This window comes from Anser cygnoides, chromosome 7 (assembly GCF_040182565.1).
Source record: "Anser cygnoides isolate HZ-2024a breed goose chromosome 7, Taihu_goose_T2T_genome, whole genome shotgun sequence".
Taxonomy (NCBI): domain Eukaryota; kingdom Metazoa; phylum Chordata; class Aves; order Anseriformes; family Anatidae; genus Anser; species Anser cygnoides.
Genome location: NC_089879.1, coordinates 17,391,378 through 17,415,768, shown reverse-complemented (window position 1 = coordinate 17,415,768; position 24,391 = coordinate 17,391,378). Strand labels below are relative to the sequence as shown.

The 24,391-nt window shown below is 37.9% G+C and overlaps 2 protein-coding genes across 2 annotated transcripts in view; both read left to right on the top strand.

Annotated features, from left to right (window-relative positions):
- TBC1D12 (TBC1 domain family member 12) overlaps window positions 1-7,561 on the top strand; it is a 41,582-nt gene extending 34,021 nt beyond the window's left edge. The window contains 5 exon segments of the mRNA XM_067000780.1: window positions 559-630; window positions 2,411-2,539; window positions 2,856-2,965; window positions 4,715-4,973; window positions 5,871-7,561. Coding sequence (XP_066856881.1) covers window positions 559-630; window positions 2,411-2,539; window positions 2,856-2,965; window positions 4,715-4,973; window positions 5,871-5,939 — 639 coding nt within the window. The 3' untranslated portion in view covers window positions 5,940-7,561.
- Window positions 7,562-7,748: 187 nt separating this feature from the next.
- On the top strand, window positions 7,749-22,504 carry NOC3L (NOC3 like DNA replication regulator). The gene is made up of 21 exons (XM_048069317.2): window positions 7,749-7,843; window positions 8,675-8,882; window positions 9,290-9,413; window positions 10,974-11,131; window positions 11,265-11,321; window positions 12,399-12,529; window positions 13,208-13,369; window positions 14,136-14,229; window positions 14,462-14,637; window positions 14,843-14,971; window positions 15,431-15,562; window positions 15,971-16,051; window positions 16,354-16,454; window positions 16,904-16,976; window positions 17,054-17,117; window positions 17,206-17,277; window positions 18,108-18,289; window positions 18,521-18,649; window positions 19,279-19,376; window positions 20,204-20,288; window positions 22,003-22,504. Exons 1-21 carry the CDS (start codon window positions 7,835-7,837, stop codon window positions 22,120-22,122), a joined length of 2,385 nt encoding a protein of 794 aa, XP_047925274.1. The 5' UTR covers window positions 7,749-7,834; the 3' UTR covers window positions 22,123-22,504.
- The last annotated feature ends 1,887 nt before the right edge of the window (window positions 22,505-24,391 follow it).

The following is a 24,391-nucleotide window of genomic DNA, read 5'->3' as shown; positions in this document are numbered from 1 at the left end:
GGGATGCTTACTACATTCAAGTGGTTTTGTAAATGCTTGTAAATGAAGGATTATAAGGCTTTTTCTCCTGTAAAAATTGCGTGCAGTTCCTATTACTGCTTACAAAATTACTTACTTACCAATATGTGAATATTCTCACATCTAAAGAAATCCTGATGCATGTTAGTATACATTTTCAGGCTTTGATTTTTATACAGATACATGCAATAATGAAAGTTACTTTATATACATGTGTATTACGGTAACTTGCATTACTAAGAATTAAAACATCCAGTGTCTCAAAAGGAAAAGCCAACTGTATGTGTATCAGGTATCCTCACTCTGTTATGTACTGATTTCCAGTAAATTATTTTATACTGAATTGTTGGTCTGTTGCTTTTCCCTTAACCTCTCAAAAGCATATAAGGTAATGCTTAGAGTAAAAACTGGTGGTGTTCTACATGTGAACAAAGCAATAATTCCATGGCTCACTTTTATCCTAATATACTAGCTCATTACCTACCTATTTGTTTGTGTTTTTTGAAAAGTTTTTTCTCCTCTTCCTTCACCTTGTATTAGGGTGGTCCCTATCATGATCTCCTGCATAGTGTTCTAGGAGCATATACATGTTACAGACCGGATGTGGGATATGTAAGTATTTATTGTAAAATATTTATAGTATATTACGTATGCTTAAAATGTCATATGTTTATATATTAGATACGTAGATTCTCTAAACTCCATGCTACTAGCTCTTCAAAAAAATTTAAACCTTGGCACTTACTCATTTCATAGTAATTATAATGATAATAATTCTTAGAGTTATTTAAACAGCTGAAAATGTATTGGATGTTATGGACAAGTATACTATTTGGCTTGAACAGGAAATTTTTAAAACTGATTTTGTTCGCTAGGCATTCTAGCTCTGACGAACCAAGAGTATCTACAGGAAAAAAAACCTGCCAGCAGGCTTCCAGTAAATGCTCAGCCTGTTCTATCCTAGTGTTATTCCAACTGCTGCCATTTCCATAGTGATGCTCTATGATTCTAAGTCACATCTTAAAATCCAGAAACTCCTTGTTGGTTTTGCTATCAAAAGTAAATTGCTCCATCTGAGTTTACTGAGGATAGGATTCTTTGCAACTAAAACTTACTGTGTGCTTAAAAAAGTGGTGTCGGTTTACAGAAGCAGCTAAAATAACTCAGATGCTTTTTTTCTTGCTTCAGAGGGTTCCTAGGAATGCTTTTCACAAGTTGTAATTGCTTTTTAGCTCAAGAACTTGAGAGAGTCTGATCCATGCAACAACACATTATTTAGCACAGGGTGTGTTTTCTTCCATGTCAGACATGCTTAGGACACCAATATCTAGTTGGCTTTTCATGTTTAAATGTTTTTAGCTCTGAGTTTGTCATCTGTGACATCATTTTTGGAGATCAGTCTTTAAATGAGATTATGAACTCTGCAGATTCTGAGACTGCTTGTTCCCAGGGTGGAGTTTTAAAAGACAATTAAGTAATTTTTCATGGATAGATCTTCTCTTTCTCCCAGGAAAAGATAATACAACAATCACAGCTAGCCTGGATGTTTCTGATCATACTTCTTTTTCAATGTTAATATGATAGTAAATTTAATGTAATCTTATTTCTGCACCCATCCATATCACAAAAAATAGAAAGCTGCTAGCTGTTTTTGATGTATATTAATGCTTTCCTCCCTAGTTGTTTAAAATACTAAGTGCCTTTTTCAAAATAAGGAGCAGGCAGCATAAATGCCTAGAAACAGCAGAACGATCATAATTGCAGCTGAAATTCGTAGAATTATTTTTAGTATAATGAATATTCAGATCATCACTTAACAACTACAAGAATAATCTTCACTTACTGCAGACTGAAGTGTTTTTTGAGAGAAAGTAATCAGAAAAAATGTAAAAACTTGTAGCTAACCTCTTAAAAGTAGTTTTATGTTTGTGAACAAATACTGTTTGGCCACTGGGAAGATATGTATTGACTGTTCTGGAACAGAGCTTTTGTCTCAATTCCAACATATCTGCCTGGGTCTAAACTGTCCCATATGCGAGGTTTTTCCTTGTCTGCTTTTCCCATAGCATAAGAATGAACTTAAAGCCAAGTTGTCTCTGTCCAACCTGTGCGGTTTTAATTTTCTTGCATTCCAAGTCCCTGAGGACTTGTAATCATGAGACCACCCAGAATTTCCATCAAGCACCTGAAGCCTGCATCTGAAGAAACACATTCAATTTTCTTGTTGAAATCTAACTGATTGCATGTATAAAGGTTTATCCATGTTGTTTCTGCTCATATGGAAGCGTTACGTTATGGTGTTTGATATATTGCAGAATGTAAAATACTTGCACTTCCAAAGATGAACTGAGCTTACTCACTTATATTTGCCTGATGCTTTTCCCACTTGAAGGTACAAGGGATGTCCTTCATTGCTGCTGTGCTCATTCTCAATCTGGAGGAGGCAGATGCTTTCATTGCCTTTGCTAACCTTCTAAACAAGCCATGCCAGCTGGCCTTTTTCCGTGTGGACCACAGCATGGTATGCACATAGTTTTCTGGTTTTGAACCTCAGCATTCTTTTGATTTGAAGCATATTTGATTTATTGACTTCCTGTTGTCCTATTGAATAACGGAGAACTTTAACCTGCATTACAAAACCGAGAATACCAGATACTAATCCGTAGAGCACATTATACTATTTTGACTTTTCCTCTAGAACTCCTTAATTGTTGTACTTATCCTAAGTAGTCATGTTGTGATGTGTTGAGATCCTCAAGTCTTGGTGGGATTTGTGTTATTTTATGACTTGGCTTTCTTGTGATGACTGCTTATGTGGTGCTTTACTATCTCTACAGATGCTGAAATACTTTGCAGCCTTTGAAGTATTCTTTGAAGAAAATCTTCCCAAATTGTTTCTTCATTTCAAATCATACAGTCTTACTCCAGACATATATTTGATAGACTGGTGAGTTCAGAGAATGTAGCAAATTGAATCTTACAACTGTTGGAACACTTTCAGTTTTGCTATAGCTCTTTTCAGCAATACAGTGTAAGAAAAGCATTTGTTAGATGTTTGTGTACCTCAGCTTTCTAGGTCTCCTGAAATCCAGATGAACTGTTGTGCAGCTGCAGTTCTTCTGGCAGGATTCAAACTTTATAGACTCTGGGATTAGGAGTGACATCTGTTCAGACAGAAAATGTGACACACAAGAATCTTGTGGGCTTTTATTGTTGCAGGTAAGTCAGCTATGCATAACATAAGTAGAGGAGAGGAGGCTACGATGTCATAGCTGTTTATGACTGATTGTAAGTGACTTGATGAAATGAGCATAATCTGCTGAAGAAAGTAAGAGTATAGGGATATAGACTTCAAAGCAGAGGATGAATGAAATATAGGACCTGGTACAGGAAAGGATAAACTTGGAAATACAGTGAACACTCTTAAGTAATGAATGCCCTAAAGCAGAGAGTACTGAACAATGGTATGTGCCTGTAAGGGAAGCCAATAACGCAGGCATCGTTCAAGTGTTTGTAGTGCTGCCAGATACTGAGTTTCTCTTCCTAAGTACGTGTGCATAAGTATCCGGTTCACATAGGATTATTATATGTGTTAGAAATTTCTAATAGTGTTAATTGAATTGGTTAGAATTAAATACAGAAATGGCATGTCATCCAAGTACTTGGGAATGAAGAACTTCTGCTATAAGATGCAGCTTGTCAGTAAGCAGTAAGTCTCAGCAGGAGCGGGTTATACAATAACTGCAGTGAGCCAGGAGTGTGCTGCAGCACAGTTCAGGTAGATAAGAGGTGTACATATGGTCTGGAAATAGAGTAATCTAGGATTTTGCAGAGCAGCACTGCCTCTGATTATCTGTGAGAAATAGATTCTTATTCCTGCCCATGTTCTGAAAATGGCCTTGAGGTAGTGAGACCTTCCTCTTAGGAAGGGAGAGTAGAAGAGGTGGTGGTAGCTGGTGGTGGTGTTCTGCAGTTCTTGAACCACTTCCCAGTAGAAATAAAGGCAAAACAGAATGTGTGCTTTGGATCACAGGAACCACTACAAATTTAAAAGTGGGATTTTACAATATGGTGCATACAGCAGACTGGATGCTCTGCCCTAGTATAATGAATGCATTCTTAAAATAAACTTATCGATTAAAAAAAAAAACACAATTGGACTTTGATACTAAAAAAAATAGTGACTGTCTTTACATTTTAGTGAGTTTTAACATGAATATAAATTCAAAATGTATCCCAAATATAGTTGCTGAATTCCTGTCAGTGAGATGTAGTCTTCTACTGAGGTGATTTCTAGCTTTAGTTTAAAAAATGATGAAGAGAGCTGTTAGTCTGTATGACTTAAATAATGGGAAGGGTCAAGTTCTGCACTTAAAATCTTTGTCTTAAGTATTTATGTGACACCATTTGAATGCAAAGATGTTTGTAACTAGATGTTGTAAGCGAGAGCTTTCTAAAGGATGTGACTTTGTAATGGAGAATTCCCTGTAGCTTGAGAAGAGGTGGGTTTCAGAATAAGAATTCTGACTTGAAAAACTGGAGACGTGTGTATCTTTGAAACGTGGACAAATAAGAACACGTGAAGTAACTTGTCAGGTGGTTGTTCTTTATTAATATAACAGATTTAAAGGAGGATGTATTTTCATGTTTCTGAAAGAGGTTAAATTTATAACTGTGCCTTTTTTCTCAATTGTAGGATTTTTACACTCTACAGCAAGTCATTACCACTTGATCTGGCCTGTCGTGTCTGGGATGTTTTCTGTAGAGATGGGGAAGAATTTTTGTTTAGGACAGGGTTAGGAATCCTTCGGTTATATGAAGATATTCTCCTACAGATGGACTTTATTCATATAGCACAGTTTCTAACGAAACTTCCAGAAGATATTACATCAGAAAAGCTTTTTAGTTGTATTGCAGCTATTCAGATGCAGAATAGTAACAAAAAATGGGCACAGGTGAGTTTCTTGGATATACGTATCAAAACTCAGGGGCTCATGTCAGCCCATGAGTACATGGGGCACTTCTGAGTGACTCTGCATGTCTGACTTCAGAGCAGTGGGTAATGCTGTTCATGTGGAACTTAGTTTTAGACTTACCTCTGATGGGAGATGCATATTGGTTTGTATTTAAGGAGAATCTCAGATTTTTGTCATTGAGAATTTTTTTCTTCCCCTCTTGGAAAACAAACTGAGCACTATATGTTTGAGAGCATTAAAATATTTGCTGAAGAATCTCTAGCTTTTAATACAAGACAGTATGCCAGATGAATGTTTAAACCACATTCTATCTGAAACTGACCCAAATGTAGTCTAAAGTGAATTGTAATAAGACCCATTGGAAGAGATTTATTTATTTATTTATTTCAATACAGCTTTGTTAGGACCTTTAAAATAATCTTCCCACTTCCATCCACTGTACTGGAATTCTTCCTAGTTTTGGTGGAAAATACCTGTATTACAAATGACTGGAACTGCTGCTGACAAAACCCACACTAAAGTAGAAGAGCCAAGTAGTCAGGTTTGGCAGAAGAATTGGCTTGTGTTCTTGGCTCAACTCCAGATGCAAACAGTTGTGAGGAATAGCTAGGAAGTAAAGGAGGATTTGGGAATGCTGTACCTCACTGTATCTTCCCATATCCATGAGATCGGTTTTTCCTGATCATTTTTATTATGGTCCATTTCCTAAGACAGAGGAAAACTTTTGAATTTGTTAAGGATTAGAGGTAATTCATTTCCTAGTGTCTCATTGTAGAAATGAGTTTCCATGCCAATGAGTTTCAATATTGTGGTTAAAATTAATCTTTTTTTGTAAGACTAGCTTTTTTATATTCATTAAATAACTTGCATTTCCAGGTGTTTGCCTCACTGATGAAGGACAACAAAGAAGGGGACAAGAACCATAGCCCAGCACTGAAAAGCTAATCATTGTAATGTTGAGGTCAACCGAAAATGTGGAAAACCACTTGATGACAGAGGAGTTTTCACATCATTTCTGTGTGGAAAACCACTGTAGAAAAGTGTGAAAAGTGAGAGGAAAAATGATACAGCTCTCAGTGGAGTAATGAACTGATGAAATCTTCACCCTTTTGCCAGTATTAGCTTATTTCATGGGAAGATTTGTTTTCACGCAGAATACTAAAACACATGAAACTGAGAAGTGGGGGAGTTCATATTTAATATTTTAAAAGAATCAGCTCAATGCAATAAACATTTGTAATAACTTCTGTTGGTACTTAAAACAAAAAATTTTGAGGCATAACTTTTTTTACAAATACCACAAAGGCACTTTGGTCAGGGGGGAGATGAGGGAAATGCTAAATCTTAAGGCCCCAAAACTGCTATCCAAACCAAATGCTTTGGTACAAATAATACCTCCAAAATTAACCAGTTAAAAGTATTGAGGACCAAATAAGGTTGTTTGGTATATTTATGTGCAAGATGGTTAAAATTTGAGAAGGGGTATTGTCTTATTTACTTGTTTTTTTGTTTGTTTTTTTTAAGTTGCAGCTTCATTCTTCAGTCTGGGCAAACATTATTAACTCAGGAACTGTGGAAGTATTGTGCCCAAACATGTTAAAGCAAAAATTGTGAATTTTAAACAGTGGTAAGATCAGGGCTACTATTTTCAGAGTGTACAGCTTTCAAAAGGAGTGGTGTTAAGCATTTGTTTTGGTGTATTGGCTGTGCAGCTTCTTAAAAATTGAGTGGGTATTCTGTGAAAGGGTTTTGCCACCAGAAGTTTTATTTTGTTGAGCCATTTCCAACTAAGATATATGTAATAGTAAACACTAGAAACTGACAAAGCTATTTGTGGACTTTGTATTGTCAAAGGAGCATCCACTTTTAACACTTCAGAATAATGTCAACAATAGTTTTTGAAACTCTCTTGTTAGTGTGCAATACTGAAATCCCAAAAGCATATGGTTTAGTGATACTTAGTTCTTTAACATCTTTTTAGCTGTGAAAAATGTCATATTGTATGTGTCACAGCGGCTGTTTTCAACACTTCCTTTTCTCAAAGATACTGTACAACAACTTTTGATTGTAGGGGTTGGAAGTCTAAAATGGATAGCACTGCAGGTGAGGAGCACTTGCACTCTTTTGGTCCATTTTTGCTAATATTTAATGTAAATAAATTCCTTACATGTGGATTTTGTAACTGGTCCCTATGTGGAAATCAAGTTGAAATTACCATTATTATGTGTTTTTAAGAGCAGGAGGCTTTTGGTTGTCTGGTGTTCAGGAGCAGAGTCTACATAATTGGGGTAAAGATTTAGTGTGGTGTAACTAACGTTGCTATCTGGTTTAAAAACTACATATATACTACTCATAACATTACACTTTGCAATTTAAATGTCAGATTTTTTCTTAACTTATGTATTCACTACTTTAATTGGATCCAATTTGTCTTATATTTTTGTGTTATCTTGTACAGTTTTCTTACTTTTCAAGTATAAATCTGTATATAACTGTAAATAGAAGGATCAAGCCTTCCTTTAAGACCACTAGTAACACTTCCTGTGTAAATAAAACTTACACCAGAACTCCGCCGTGGTTTTTTTATTATTACAGGACTCGTATTATTATTATTATTATTGTCATTATCTTTGGATAAGTGGAGCCCTCCTGCCGTATTTACTCATGAAGAAAGGCGGCGGAGCTACGCGGGCGGCCCTGCCTCTCCTCAGGGGGCCGGGAGGAGCCGGGGCCCGCTCGGCCTCCGCCGCCAGGGGCCGCTGTGGCCGGGGCGCCGCGGGGAGGCCCCGCCTCGGCCCAAAGCTTCCGTCGCCGGCACCGCACGCGGCGCGGCCGCCGCCATGAAGCCGGTAGGAGGCCGCGGGGCTGTGGGGCGGGATGGCGGAGCGGGGCGGGGGCTGCTCCACCCCGGGCTGCCCGCGGGGCTGTGGTGAAGCGGGGCAGGCACCGCACCCCGGCCAGCCGCAGGCTGCCCAGGGCCTTCAGGCGCGTCCCGGAGCGGGGCTGCCCGGGCTGAGGCGCGGAGGGAGGGAGAAGCCGCCGAGCCGGGCGGGTCCCCGCTGCCCCCGTCCCTGCAGCCCCGGCGCTCAGCTCTGGAAGGGGAAGGGGCAAACGTCCCCGGTCGGAGCCTACTGACCGTGCCCCCTCGGCGCTGCCCCATTCCCTCCCGCCGCCCGCAGCGGTCTGAGGCTTTGGCACGGGGCTGCCCGCCTCCATCGGGGCGTTGGGGCCCTTGTGACCGCGGTGGTATCCAAAGGGGTCCCTGTGCTGCAGCAGAACGCTGGCCAGAGCTGTAGCCCTCTGACACGAGCCCCAGACCCGACTGCGGTGGAGAAAGGAGGCAGGGTGCTTGGGAGCACGCGGGGTAGAGAACTGTGCCCGAGCAAGTTATTTACGGTGCTTTAAGTGTTCGTGTCCGTTTTGTGATTGAACGTGGATGGGCACGGGGCTTGGGAGTTGTCAAAGGTTGGTTCCATAAAACGTTCTTCACGCCTCTTTTGTCATAAATTTAATGCACTTGGGTAAATGTGGAGCTAACCGATGATACTGTTTGGAAGAAACAATTTATTCAGCACTGATAGAAGCACAAACTTAATGAGAGCAGAACTAACAACGTTAAAATTCACAAAGGCTGTGATGTGAGCGCGTCAGTTACGTGTAGTTTTCTGTTTGTTTCCTAGAGAAAAAACACAAAGCGAGTTCCAAGCTTTCGCAAGTTACTGAGAACTAGTAAACTAAAACTTGACAACAAGTTAAAGAACAAGCAGTACAAGCAGCAGAGTACTGCTAAGAAGTATCGAAAAGAACAAAAGAAGCTTAGGCAAGCTGTCAGAGATGCTGTCTGTAGAAAACCTTTTCCATTGGAGGAATACAAGAAAAAACATGTTGGTAAGTGTTTGTTCAGACTTGTTTCTGCAAAGAAAAGGTGCGCGTGTTACCAGTATTCTGCTCGTTTACATCGTAAAATTATGTTTCAAGAAAAGGACATTTTATTTACTGTGCACAAATACTTGTTGTTCTCGTTTAAAAGAAAGAAATGTGAGTTATGGAAAATTTAGCCATTCTAACGACAAGATCTGACAGTTGGAGATGGTAGAAATGTGTTTGCTCTAATCATTACTGAATGTCACAACAAAAGGGCAATTTTCTGGGGAAACTTGAATGTGTGCATGAAGGTTGAGGAGATCAAAGTTGAAGTAAGGTATAAAATGGTCTCTCAGGTGTAGGCAACATTAGGTTTTCAAGTGTGAATATATGTACAGGATCTGAGTTTGTACACATCATTTCTGAAATAGCTGAAAAAAGGGAAGAAGAGGAAGATGATGCGCTTCCGTTGGACATGATGGATGAAGATGACTTGAAATTAATGGAAGATTTGGCTCAAAAAGCATCATTTTTAACCAGAGATATTTCTTCTACGTGAGTATTATTGTGATGTCTACTTTTTGTAGTAATTCAGCTTTGTTGGTTTTATAGATAATGTAACACATTTATCAAGAGGTCACTTTAAGTCTGGTGTTCCTTTGCAGTTCATTTAGTGTTTCCTTTGTTGGTGCATTCCGTATTCGTGTGGTGAGGTATATCAGTACATTTGCCTGCTCTGCCTGACCTTTAGGATGCTGTTTCTGCAGTGTTCGCTCCTGTGAGGTCCCTGATTCCAAGACAAGTAGCATGCCTCAAGCTGAAAAAAAAAAACAATCTGTACAGCAGGGCCCCAGTCCTCCTTGCTTGCTGGTGTAGTCCTTCATGGCAGAACTGCTCAGGGCTAAGTTTTCAGCGAGCCTTAGCTGTGCCAGGTTAGCTGCTCATGCAGTGGAAAGCACAGTGGGAGGGAGGCAGATAAAACAGCAGTCTGGCCTAGCTGAGAGAGAGGCTGTGCTGAGAACCTAATAGCTTCTGCTTTGTAACTCTTTGTTTTACTTACTCTTTTACATTTTTTTTTCCATATTTTAGGGCAGAAATTACCTTTCTGAACAATGTTTACCTTTGCAAACTTCATCTGATTTGTTCACTGTTGCCATACTTCGAAGGGTCCCTTGAGTACCTTACTGCTACATGAATGCGAGCTGTGCCATCTCAAAAACCATCAGCTAGCAATAGGTTTTCCAAATCTCTGGTGTGTCCCAGAATTTCCCTTGTTTTCGAAAGAGCCGTATTTTCTTCATGCTGAACAGATCAGTCACAGGTGTAAAGTTGCTGTGCTTGTTGAGTAGGATTTGAGCACATAAGAAATGTTTGATCTGCACAGGGACAGCAAAGCAGATGCTGGTGCTGACCTTACAATGCATGTGTAGGGTGACTGTGTGATATAAAGCTACTTTGGATACAAGTGATTTTCCTTTCTGAAGCCTATCAGTCTCTGGAGTGCAGGTCTTTCAGAGTCCTTCACGGCTCCATAGTTGAAACACTGCCTCTTAAAAGACCAAAAGCAGTGTTCCTATTAAAAATGACTGGTTGACTCCCTTCGAGAAGGTGATTTGTCATCCCTGGCTTTTAGCTTATGAATAAGATAAACAGATAACACACTTCATAGGTGTACTTGCACTATAAGAGGTTACAACTTTTAATTATTTTTTGTAAATTCAGAATCAACGGGAGCATTTTGCGTGTGTGTGTTTATACTCATGCAAACATTTCAATATTCAGCAAGTAAGTTGGCTGACTTGCTAGATTAAATAAATCTCATTTTGTCTTTGCTCATCTCACATTTTAATTTCCTCTTAAAAAAAAGGATGGGAAGTACTGTATTGTCCTGAATTCAAAGGTTCTATGTAGATCCATATTAACGTCATTTGATTGAGTGGTGACTGGTGTTGCCACACTGAATACACTTGAACATTCCACTTGATATTGATTCCAATATGATCAGTCATTATTTGTTCTTCTAGGTCTGGACACTTAATCCAGCTAGTATACTGTCATACATGGTTCATCTCTAATTAGATGGTTAAGTGATTTAATTTACCTTGTATTTTCCAGTGAACCTGTTCACATCAAGAAACGAAAACATGAAAGTGTGATTGAAAAATACGAGAAGATGCCAAGACGCATGAAGACAGAACCAGAAAAAGAACTTATCCATCTTCTCCCCATCAAAGACAAAGGTGGCATTATTCCCCAAACCGTGGAAAAGCCAAGTAAGAGTTGGGTTTTGGAATCAGAGTATTTACAAAATATTCAAAATATTTATTGCAAAAATCAAAATATTTATTTTTTCAAAATTCCACAGTGTTTATCACATGCTTGACCATAGACACTCTGTTTTTGCAGTTCTCAGTGTTGAAGAAGATGAAGAAGAAGATGCAGAAGAAACGGAAGTAGCAGAGGGTAATAAAGCATCATATTTATATATATATATATATTTCCAGATCACTGGCAGATATAAAGAGTCCATTGCTGTTCCCAAAGGAAGTTTGTAATTTAAATGAATTTTGTTTAGGGTGTTTTTGAATATGTTCATTACCATGCTACCCCCAAAGCGTAACAGCAAGTCAGAGTTTGCTTTCTTACCTGCTAGGATCCCAGGACATGAGGGAACAGCTCTCTACAGCTGGCTTCAGAACTGCCCTTTCTTTAAGATTATTTTGATTTTCATGTGGAACTAGTATCATTATTTTATTATATAATCATTTAATATTTAGTGATGTAATTATATAATAATAATATACAATATAACATTTGTAATAATATGATGTTACCATAAAGTTCTTTATATTAGTTGTGTCATCTTAGCTAGAGAGAAGGGAAATTTTAGTCCTAAGAAATATATGCTGTTGTTCTGGATTGATTATTCTGAGACCATTTTGAAATGCAGTTCAGGACATGGACTTGCGTAGGTTTTTGAAAATACACTGCCTTGGATTTTTTTTATTTAACGTCAAACATCAAGATACCAGGAAATTCAGATTTCAGTTTGCAGTTTGTTATCCAGTTATCCAGTGCTGGGTTGTTATTCTTTAAAGGTAATGTGAAGTTGCGGAAGGACGTAGTCATAGCAAAGTAATGTTCAGAAAGTGCAAATATCAATTGTATTGTTAAAAGAAAAAGTGAGTGGTGAAAAGTTTGCTGCAGATTGCAGGGCACTGCAGTTTCTTGGCAGAGTTGTGATCGTATGCTGAGTTTATATGTTATCACTGTACTTGGGGAATAATATTTACAGATTCAAACAGATGTGGTCCATTTCTTTTTGCATGCATAAGGTTGAGAAGTGGAGGAAGAATTAAGCTCTGGGTTACTGCGTGCTCTAGCAGAGTCATTCTTAAAACTGCTTTTACCATGGAACTGCATGTGGTATTGTTGCATGGGGTTATAGCCCCTCTGAAGTGCAGTATCTAGTTTGCAATATGGTATTTGTTAGTAGATTCCCCAGTGACCCTTCTTTTTAACTCTTACATACTGCGCTAGACTTCAGTGAAGAACCCCTGCCTGTTCTCACTCCTGAGGAAATGTCTGCTCAAAGGAAAAGAAAGCTGCAGGAAAGGAAGATGCACATTGCTGCCTTAGCATCTGCCATTCTCTCTGACCCAGAAAACAACGTAGGTAGCTTTTACTTAACACACACGTATGTATGCCTGTGTTGTGCAGGAAGTCAATAGATAAAGACCAGAAGTGACCAAGTAATAGTGAAAGTAGAAAAATACATCAGTATAACAAGGGAAAATGTCAGTGTTGCATTGCTCGCAGAGGACTGCAAACTGTGAAAGTGTTGCTGTAGGTTGGTACAAAGGATTTGAATCAAGTGAAGGTCCAGGTTAACTGCATTTACTCTAGTCAGGAGTCATTTGATCCTAAATAGTAGTGGCTATAGGTTTAATAATGTCTGTGGTATTTCCTATCCAAACGATGTTGTTCCTTAAGCATAACCCCTATTTCAGCTCTGATTTCAGGGTTGTATGTAGAAGTTGTCAGTGTCTCAGTATATGCAAGGAATTTGCTATAATTCTATTTAGGCTTGTAATGGCATAATAGTTTGAAATTCTCAAACTACTGCATTTCCAAATTATCCACTTTAGTGGGTTATGTAGCATTTCTTGGTTCCTTATGCAGTGCTAAGTAGAGTCTGAGTAGCTACTCAGTTAATTGCTTTTCTTTTTCTAGTGTTTAAAAATGAGGCACATTTCCTGTGGCAAGCTTGCTGAAGTGTACATTGTACTTGTCAATTGGTTTAAAGGGTGATCTCCAGCTGATTTCATCAGCCTCTTTTTTTTAATCAGATTAAAAAGGTGAAGGAATTGCGTGCCATGCTGATGGAACAGGATCCTAACGTGGCTGTGATTGTTCGGAAGTTGGTCATGGTTTCTCTCATGGAGATATTCAAAGATATTGTGCCTTCTTACAAAATTCGGCCTCTGACTGAAGCAGAAAAGGCTACTAAGGTGAAATACCAATTTTTTTTCTGTATTTAATTTCTATTTCCATATTTTTTTCTGAACACTTCTTTTTTTTAATTTATTTTTTAAATCATGCCAAATACTAATACTGATTTTTTGATATGAATTTAGGGTTTTGAGCAAAAGGTGACAAATGCACAAGCACTTAAGGAAATTCTGAAACACTTCTGGGGCAGAGGTGTTTGTTTTGAACCTTTAATTCTCATAGACCTTCAATAACCAGGTGACGTTCTGATGGTAATGGAGGAAAATAACATTATACGTTTAGTATACCAAACCTGGGTGATTTTCATCATAAACCTTGGAATAAGTGTTTTGTGTTACACTTAGGAAGCTGGAAAGAAAGCGAATTAGACAGCATTGTCACCTCACTGGTGCAGATTTCTGTGAAATGTGTTCATAATTTGCTGAACAAATTTGGAATAACTTGTTTTCTGGTGCTTGTTTGTAAGCAATTTTTTTTGGGGGTGTTTTGAATATAGGCAGCGTGGCTTAGTCATGGCTCTAAAATAACATCATGTTCCAAATTTCACTTTTGTCCCTATAAATGAAATAATCCTAGTTGGAAAAGGCCCTCTGAACACAAGAATATATATAGAAATATTTTATTTTTAATAAATTTCCAGGAATGCCTGTACCTAAGAAGAAAAGAACTTCTTAGATACTTGATACTATTTTTTTTTTAATGCACCACTGGCTAATTTCAGTCTTCAGCTCTCCAAACAAAATTTCACTTCTGTTATGTTTACAGGTTAAAAAAGAAACTAAGAAACTGAGAGAATTTGAAGAAGGCCTTGTAAGCCAGTATAAATTTTACTTGGAAAATCTGGAACAAACTATTAAAGGTACAGTCGAGACTTCAGATTTTTTGAAGTAAATGCAAAATTCAGTGCATTCAGTAAATGCAATTTTCAGCATCACAGTTTACCTCCTCTGATTGAATGCAAACCACACCTGTCTTTCATGCAAGTAGTATTTTATATAATTGTAAAAATGCCTGCAGTAACTAAAAGTGTCAATATGTAGAAGATCCCCTACATTTTGAACAGTAATTACTAAAAATGTTGTTTTGTGCAGATTGGAAACAAAGGAAGTTGAAGAAAAGCAACGTCATCTCATTAAAAGCATATAAAGGTTTAGCAGAGATTGCAGTGAAGTGTCTATGTGAGCTGCTCGTGGCCTTACCCCACTTCAACTTCCACAATAACATCATTGTTCTCATTGTACCACTGATGAATGATATGTCAAAAACAGTAAGTGATTTTCTGACTGGGAGAAGAGTTCTTGTTTTGCTTGAAAAAATAATTTATTTCTGAGCTTTATTCCACATCTTGTGGCCATATCTTTTCACTGTTTTACAGCCTGCACCCACTTTCTAATTAGCAAATAGCATCAGTATTATCACTTACCTGTTGTCATAGATTTGACTTAATAGAAAAATTTGAATTGACCTTTCAGATTTCTGAATTGTGCTGTGAGGCAGTTCAGAAGCTCTTTAAACAAGACAAGTTGGGCTTTGCTTCACTCGGTGTGGTTAAGGTCATTTCTGGCCTTGTGAAGGGTAGAAATTACAACGTCAGACCTGAGGTAAGAGTCTTTATGTTGTACTCCACAATTTTCTTCTGTCAGTGGTTTAAAAAAATCTGAAAGTTAAAAGTAGTGCAGCTGCTGGGTATGGACAAGCAGAATTTCGTCATTCTGCCAGAACACAGAGGAAGATTAGGAATGGTCTGAGCCAGAAGGGGTTAGAAAGAGAGATATGGGGGCAGGGGAAAAGAGCAGATCCCAGCAGAGACATAGATTAAATCAAGCAGGAAGACTTGAAGTGCGAGGCAAGTGGAGGAATGGATAGAAATTAACGTTGCTGGGGAAGGAATTGGGAACAGAGATGAGTGATACAGACGGGAAGGAATATGAGGGGTGTAAACAGAAGAATCTGTGACCAGCAAAGCCCACAAGCTGGTATGGAATTCAGGATTTCTTAACTTCTCCATTCCTTTGTTGTGGATTACTTTTCATTTTATTATTATTTTTTTTTTACTATAGGTGTTAAAAGTTTTCCTTCACTTAAGAATTAAGGAAGTAGAATTAAAGAAGGATTCTGAAGACATTGCACCAAAGAAAAAGTTTATGACTTACAAAGAGAAAAGAAAAAATCTTTCAAGAATGCAGAGAAAGGTATGACTTGTGCTTCCTAATGCTCTGCTTCAGTGGCTTTATGTAGGAATTTGTTCTAACAATTGTACTTCTGTTGCTGTTGTTAACTTTCAGCATCAGTGATTAGTGTTTGCATTACACTGGAAACATTTACGAGGTTCTATAGAGAATTTAATTATCTTTCTAATGTTGTTCTCTTCTTTGTGTTGATTGTCTTTGGGGTGTTAATAATACATGCAATCCAACATTTCTGTTGCGGAGGAGTATACCTAAATTGGTTACCCTGTAACATCACAGGATGACTTAAGTACTCACCAAGCACAGAAGATTTGGTTGCTGGGTATCTTTGGAACCTGAATATCCAGGCTGGTTGGAAACATTTAGTCTGCTGGAATGTTTGTTTACTTAAAATCAACTTTATGTTTTCAGTGGAAAAAAGCAGAAGAGAAGTTGGAAAGAGAACTCTTGGAAGCAGAAGCTTCAGAAAGTAAAGAAAAGAAACTGAAGTTGGTAAGTAATTTAGAAATTATTTTCCCATGTTTGCAAAGTAGGATCTCCTAATCCCTTTCCAACCAAGAAATCAGGAGTCTCCCCTTCATCCCAGACTGTCAGCATTCCACACCTCTAGATAATGTTGGCAGCTTACAGACATTTTGCCTGTGCTAGAGGTCAAGATTTTAGTAAGCAGAGCCTTTTCAGTGTACCCAGGAACAGAGTACAATAGTACTATGTGCATTTTCAGTGGAATTTTAAGTGAACTAGAAATGTCTGTTTTTCATACCTACTTATTTATTTTGTTTTCTTTCCATCAGCACACAGAAACCTTGAACGTTGTATTTCTAACATACTTTAGAATCTTGAAGAAAGCTCAGAAGTCTCCACTTTTGCCAGCTGTGCTAGAAGGTCTTGCAAAGTAAGAACCAAATCCATCTTCTTTTGTATGTGTTAGAAAAGGCATAAGGTGCTTAAAGGACTTGTGACTCCCCTAAGCAATGAGAGAAGACTGTCTCTGTTGAATTTGTTGGAATTCTTCTATGCTGAGATACTCAACCTCTTCTAAAAACATTTCAGTGTGATGTGAAATTGCCACAACAGCACTGATGTGATGCAAACCCAGCGGGGTAGGATGTGATTGCCTCATTTTGTCTGATTACTTCCTGAAGAACTTGAGCATGTCTCTAGTGCTATCGAGGAGCTGTGATTAGCAGTTGGGGGCTGAATTGTCTGCGTATGGGAAGATGACAGATGTTAAGCATTTGATTTAACTCTGCTTTTAAGGTGTGGATTTTAGCAAGTCAAAATGCTTTGAGATTAGTTTGCAGGCAATATCTCTAGCTTAAAAATAAATCTCTTTGATTAAAGGTTTGCCCACCTCATAAATGTGGAGTTTTTTGATGACCTGTTGATTGTTCTTCATTCTCTCATTGCATCTGGGGTAAGTAGAGCTTCGTTTTCTTAAAGTTTTCTTAAAAATAGCTTCTTTTGTGTACTGAATCTGTTTTTTATTCTTAGGACTTAAGCTATCGGGAGAGTCTTCATTGCATTCTCAGTGCTTTTCATATACTCTCTGGTCAAGGTAAGAGATCTTTTAAAAAAACAAATACTTTAGTTTAATATCATCTGATAAATTGAGTGAACATTTTTATTTGGGATTATGTTGATAGGTGATGTTCTTAATATTGATCCGATGAAATTCTACACACATCTTTACAAGACGCTGTTCAGCCTACATGCAGGTAACTTCAGATTCTTACTTGTATTGTCTAACTACATCATGTTTATTCTGCTTGTTTGGTATTATAACCTTAATATGATGTTAACAAACTACAGTTATTTTAAGATATGTGAGTTCTGAAAAGTTCTGAATGCTGAGTATGGGATCTTGGATGAGCATTTATCCTGTCCTCAGCTTAAGTTTTTTGACTTCCTTATAGCTCTTTCTCTCACTGGCAATTTAAATCTTTATTTTATCTATTTTTTTCTCTTAGAGAAAAATCTCTTAATTTTTCTAATATTTAAAAAATAATTTCTAATTTAGACTCTGTTTTCTAAAATCTTGTTTTAAATTTCTGATTTTCTAATTTTCTAATTAATCTAAAATTTCTAATCATTCTGAGGCTGAATAGTTATGAAAAAAGATACTCATAAAGTTTGAAATTCATATTTTAATGAGTTTCACGAATTTGTATTGACAAAGGATGAAGGATTGAGAAAAAAAAGTTCTGGATGGGCAAAAGTGTACATCTGTGCACCATTTAACAATTTATAAAAGATGATGCAAAGAGTGCATGTAGGGTTAAAACACTAACTGCTATTTAGACTTTTTGATGGAATAAATATTTTCTTAGAAAGGAGCACAGAAGCAATGATACATTTTTTCTGTTCAAAGCTGTTTTTACCAAAAAGGGGTGAATGTTTATGCCTGTGTTACACATTAGCGCTGTGTTAGAACCTTTTGGACTTTCATGCTGTTTCTCAGGTTCTGATGTACAGTCAGTAGCAGAATATGTAGTTTTATGTTCCTTTACATGACTATTCACTCCTTGTATGAAATTCTGCTTTTGAGGTGCTACCAACAATGACATAAAGATTGTGCTCCAGTGCCTGGATGTCATGCTTGCAAAGCGGAGAAAGCAAGTTTCCCAGCAGCGAGCTCTCGCTTTCCTGAAGCGACTTGCCACGCTTGCTCTTCATGTACTTCCAAACTCCAGTGTTGGGATCTTGGCAACAAACAGAGTATTAATGCAAGTAAGTTTTAGTTGTTGGAATTTTTTGCTTACTGGTTAAAGGCTATTTTTTGACAAACTGATTTTATGCAAAATATTTTGAAGCATCTTAAGCAAGAATGGTGAAGACAGAGCATCCTTAAATATGTATTCTTAAAGGCTGAATAACATGGAATGAATCCTGGACTTCAGTTAACTGTGTTATAGTTGGATGTGTCATATAAGCAACTCAGTCCGTTTCTTTGTGTTCTAGACATTCCCAAAGATGGACCTCTTACTAGACAACGAATCTCAAGGCAGTGGAGTTTATCTCCCAGAACTAGATGAACCAGAGCATTGCAATGCCCAGAACACAGCTCTGTGGGAGCTGCATTTACTACAGGTTAGTGAGTAGCTGCATGATTTGGGAATGTGAGCAGTAAATACCTGAAGAACAGAGCTCTTCAGGCTTATCAATCAAATCTGGCTCACGTGAGCCTATTCACTACAGAGAGGAACAGCAGCATGGTAGTGTAGGGAAGGAAGAAACTCAAAAGAGGGTGGTACACATCACCTGTGGGTTTAGCCTGACACAGTACCACACTGGGTCTTACTGCAGGGTGCCTACTAAGACTCCTTTGGAAACTTTTTCAATCTGTTAAGTTCCCGGGTGATCTAGCCATCCTAGTTGCTCTAGCAGGGAGCAGCTTACACCTCAGTCTGTCAATCCAGGCAGTGTTTAGGGTTTGGGGCGTGGGGAGGGTATCCTCTGCCCTTTCTCTTGCCTACTGAGAGGAGTTATATTAACAGCAGATAATTTTGCTCACAGCATGACGGCTACTAGTGAGTAAATGTATGACTTAGTTCTTATTCACTTGGTGTTAGAAACTGACTGATTTTGGGGTGCCCAGTTTCTCTATCTAAAACAGGAGAGCCTCACATCTTACTGGAATCAAAAAAATGGAGAATGCATGGGTAGATACATTACCTCTTATCGCTCACTCACCTGCCTTCTTCCTTCCTTTCTTTCAGAGGCACTATCATCCAACAGTGAAGAAATTTGCAGCTCACCTTGCTGTTGGAGCTCCAGATGAAGGCTCCAGAGCACTTTCGCTTGATTTGAGCCGAAGGTGAGTTGTCAAAGGGTTCCCATCCCTGGAAGCATTTAAGGTCAGGCTGGATGGGGGTTTGGGCAGCCTGGTCTGGTGGGAGGTGTCCCTGCCCATTGCAGGGGGGTTGGAATTAGATGATCTTTAAGGTCCCTTCCAGCACAAGCCATTCTGTGAATCTATGATTCTATTTTTAAAAATAGTGCCATAGCAAAGCAGTTGCTCACACTGTGTTAAAGGAACACCTAAAACTAATTATCCATAAAATTAAAAGGTTCTGTTCTTCAGAACTCACTCTCTTTATTCTTCTGCTAGCACAGAAAATTGTCTGCTTTTTTTTTTTATTTTAATTTTTGGTTTTTAAATGTCTTTTGAGGCTTGTTTCCAGGCTGTGACAGGAGTAAAAAAATCTCCAAGTGCAGCATGCTTTCTTCCCAAAATATCTGGATTTTTTTTTTTGTCTTTTCAAAAGTGTTCCATGTCCCTTGAACCAAAGTACACATTTTGCAAATACAGCATTGCTTGGTGTGGGTTCTATGAGCCCGCACCTCATTATGTTAAAAACTACCTTTTGTTTTGAAGCTGGTAGCAGCATGCATCATCTAATGGTCCTTGGTCCTTGCTCTGGGAAATGGCATATTTGTGACATATTTTACTTACCCTGTTTCCAAGGGGTTGGCTTCCATTCGGTTCCAATTGATGTTCATTACTCTGAGGAGTTCACTTAAAGCATGGAGGAAGGGTATGAATGGTATGGGGGGACAAGCTGCTCTTGGTTTGGTGGTATAGTATTTGGAAGTGTATCTAACGACATTTTTCTTTCCCTGTGGAAACTGATTTTGCTATAGGCCTGCTACAGAACTTTTTGAGGCATACAGTATGAAAGGAATGACCTTCAATCCTCCTGTTCCATCAGCAACACCCAGAAGAAAGGTACTGTCTTTCCATGTTCTTTTTTCGACCACATGATGTACCAATACAACCAGTATTTGCAGGTTCTTTATGTAGTGCCCAGGTATTAGCACTCTCAGTTTGGCTTTCTGGTTTGTGTACTTTCTCAGTCAAGTATTTTTTAACATAAGATAGCACTGACAACAAAATAAGGAATAAAAGCTGTATGAATAGTTCCGTTTCCTATAGCATCAGTTAACATAGCAAGATGCATGTGGTATCTGTTTTACTTAACTTTTGCACTTTGCAATGGTTCAGTGCAGGTTTCTTGTCTGTTTCCGTACCAATAAATTAATGTTTGTATAAAAAGCAGTAATAAAAAAACAAAACAAAACAGCTGTCTCCCCAGTGTTGATAGTTGTCAGGACAGCTGGATTCTCAGAGCCTTTGATGCAGTACCTAGGACAATGATCCTTGTCAGTAGCTTTTAAGTGCAAATTTGAACAAAGAGCTAACATATGAAGAGGAGAAAGGGTGAACACTTTTTAGATCTTCAGCATTGGATATGTTCCACGTGCCAACCTCCATTAAATGTTCAGTGTGCAGTGTGTCCTCTAACAAGAGGTAACTAATTCTCTTTCTTCCTAAAGAAAGCATTATAACCCATTAACTTTGGCAGTGCCTCCAGTTTTTAACTCAGTAATGTCAGTTAAAGCCTTCAGCACATTTTTTTTTCAATTTCTTCTGAAAATTTAGCTGCATGTAGTTATTCTGTCCTTTTATAATGACATCTTGATGTGTCTGTCCTGTTAGGACATCAGCAGTTCTGTTAGAACAAGGCTGGGAACAGCAGATAGGAAAGAGATTGGGTAGGACTTGAACAAGGAAATGCATAAGCTCTTTATGGAGGCAGAAACAAAGGAAGAAAATAATAGAACAAGCTGACTTAGATGGTTATAATGGTTATGCCTGGGAAATTAGTTTGTGTTGCTTACTCTGTGGCTGTTTGACTCATTTAACAAACTTTGGCAGTATCTAAGTTTTACCTTGTCTGTCCTGCAAATTTTTCTGTCATACTGCTCTTGTCTGTCAGCACCTCCCTCCTGCTGACACAGGCTCTAAATTGGAGTTTTCTTTCCCTGTGCACTGCTAAAGAGAGGATCTCATTTGTCCTCGAGTGCATGAACTACTTGAGTATGTGAGTGTTAAAACTTTAACAGGGAGCTATAAATCATGTGGGTGACCTTCCTCACCTGAGCACCAGGGAAGTGTGGAGGTTTCCAGATCTGGCTCCAGCGGGAAGGAATCTCCTGAGGCAGCAGGGTCAGGACATTCCTTTCTCAGATTCTCAATCTACTGCTTCCATTATCACTTTCACTCGTCTTTCAGTCAGAGATGCTGTATTTATTTTTGTAAGGTGTGTTGAACAGGAGCAGTGTGTAAGCTTGTTCAGAGCTGGAAGCTGTGGCTATGTGTAATAGGTATTCTTCTAGAAACCAGTTTACAACAAAAGAAAACAGACAAAAAAAATCCTCACCAAAACCATGAGTATCTGAAGGACTGCAGGACATAAAACTTCTTTGCCATCAAAGTGAAACTTACCAGCAGGCCAGACCTCAGTAGGCAGATAGTTCTACAGGTCTGGTCTAGGAGATGACCAGGGGGCATGAGAAACAGGACTGATAATTAAAGATACCCATTGAAAACATTATACTGGCGTTGTTTATTGATGTAACTAATCTTCTGTAATTTTCAGGATACATTCTCAAAAAAGGAATCATTTCTAAGTGAAGAGCTTCAACAACACATCAGCAAGACTGTTATTCACAAAAACTTGGATTTTGCTAAACACTTAAAGGAATCATCATTGTCATAAATGGATCTATCAATCATGTTCAGTTGGCTTCTTAATTATGGAGAAAGATTGGTTGAAAGACATTTCCACTCATCTTTAAACGATTTCAAGTAGGCTTTTGTTTGCGTATACAAGAAAACAAAAAGTAGTGGCAGTTTTTACAGTTACGAGGCCTTTCCAGGTAACCATCTAGCCTGTGTTCTCAGGGCTTGGCAACCACAATGAATGGTCACATCAGTAATTTAAAAAGATACAAACCCAAATCATTTTAAAATTGTCTGAAACCACGCATTATAGTATTTTTGTTTATATCCTTTCTAATTTTTTGTAATAGAGTGTTCATCTATGTATTTCTGAGAAAACACGGGGCTATGTGGATAAATAAATATTTTGGAAATTTTAACATAGTATTGAGTTCTTTGATGTTTAAGATAGCTGCAGATTTGGCATATGTGTTGCATTTTTTTCTCTTTTTCTTCCGATGTCTCCTAACCATTTTTCATGTCTTGAAATGATTTTGCTTTTGGTGTTTGTTTTGTTTTGTTGTTTTCTTCCACTGAAATCTCAGTATTCATTAGCAAATCGAGATTACCACGTTCCAGTTCTGCGCTATCCTCATAATTGGCAATGCTACAACGGTATCTTCAGTAAACCACCGCTATCAAGAATACTGGACAAATTCAAGGTAAGAATTTTAAATCTTTTTAATCTTGGAAGTAGTTTTCTCTCCATTACACAAATATTAGTTATTGTCTGATGTTTTAGAATCCATTTTCAACTGCATGTTGGCTTTGCAAACAGTAAGGAAAATATATTAAATAAGTGAAGAATGATAATTGATTTTCTATGAATTCCATTCTGTTGGGCAGTGTGGTGGGCTGACCTGGCTGGCAGCTAATATATGCTGTAGCATTTAGTCTATGATGTGATAATGTACGTGTTGTAATAAAGTTTTTCAAAGCTTTTGTTCAAGTCACTAAGCTCTTTACAGTAAGTATAAAATATTTCTTTTTCTCTAGGGCATTTAGTGCTTTATCTTGATTTATGGTTCTCAGGTTCTTTTATAATAATTCATTTTGATATTAATATGTATTTTTAGTGTTAATCAGAATTGTGGACCAAATTCCAAGTGGTTAAACGTAAATTGCAATTTTTCAATGGGCATCTATCCATTAATGGGTTAGAAAATACATATTTACTATGGGGATTACAAAACAGTCTGCATAATACTGATGGTAATACACGTGTTTCTGTCTGTTCAGGTTGCCATTCCCATAGGTTTTGTGTAGTTCTAAATAGCTGTTAAGTGATTGCAAATATGGATGTGGCATAAATTCTGAAAAATTCCAAGGGTGCCATTAGCCAATACTTTGTCAGTTCAAGAAGGCAAAAGCAAGGAGTCAACATCTTAAACCATTGTTTTTTTTGCAACATATACAAATACAAGTTTATTCTTCAAGTCAGCAGAGAGAAAATAGGTGGAAAGTCACTTTTAAAACTGTTAATTTTACATAGTTTCCAGACAATCTAAAGACTGGCACATAGTGATGCTGCATTGTTAGAATACTTTGATAGGCTCTGAGAGGAAGTGGAAGATGAGTGTACAACTAATTAGTAAGTCATTCTGAAATACTTTATATGAGTATCGGAGCAAAATCTATTCACTGCTATTTATTTCTGTGTTTAATTTGCTAACTCTGCCAAATGTATATTGTAGTTACAAAATATTTATCGCAGACAGAAAAAAACTCCACCATTGTTACATTTAGCTGGCTACCCTAAAGTAAACTGAGTTTTATAGTGGACTAGTAACAGCCAGTGATTAAAAAACAAATGTTACCTGAAGCTTAGTAGCATTCAGAGAGCTAGAGCAGAATGGGCAGTTCAGTTTCAGAAGCTGCAAATTCAACATGTCACTGAAATGTAAACCTACCAGCAAGTTCTTTTTTAAAGACAAACCATTAATTTAAGAGAATGCGTTCTTGACATATTTAGGTATGTCCATGTTAAAGTAAGTCTTTATTCTTGAAAGCATGTGATTTGCAGAAGCAGACCGCTTTGAAAAGATGCCTGTTGAGATCCTTCATCTAGTAATATTCAATAGTATCAATAAAAAATAAAAATATGAGTAGGTTTTAAAAATTAAAATAGAGATAGTATTTCGGATTCTTCTAACTGTTAAACTTGGGTAACATACAAACAGGAAGCTCTTCAGACCTCCTGGCATGCCCTGGTTCCTGAAAATTGAGTAGTATTGCAGTGAGGCCAGGGTCCTGGACTTTTGTCCCAT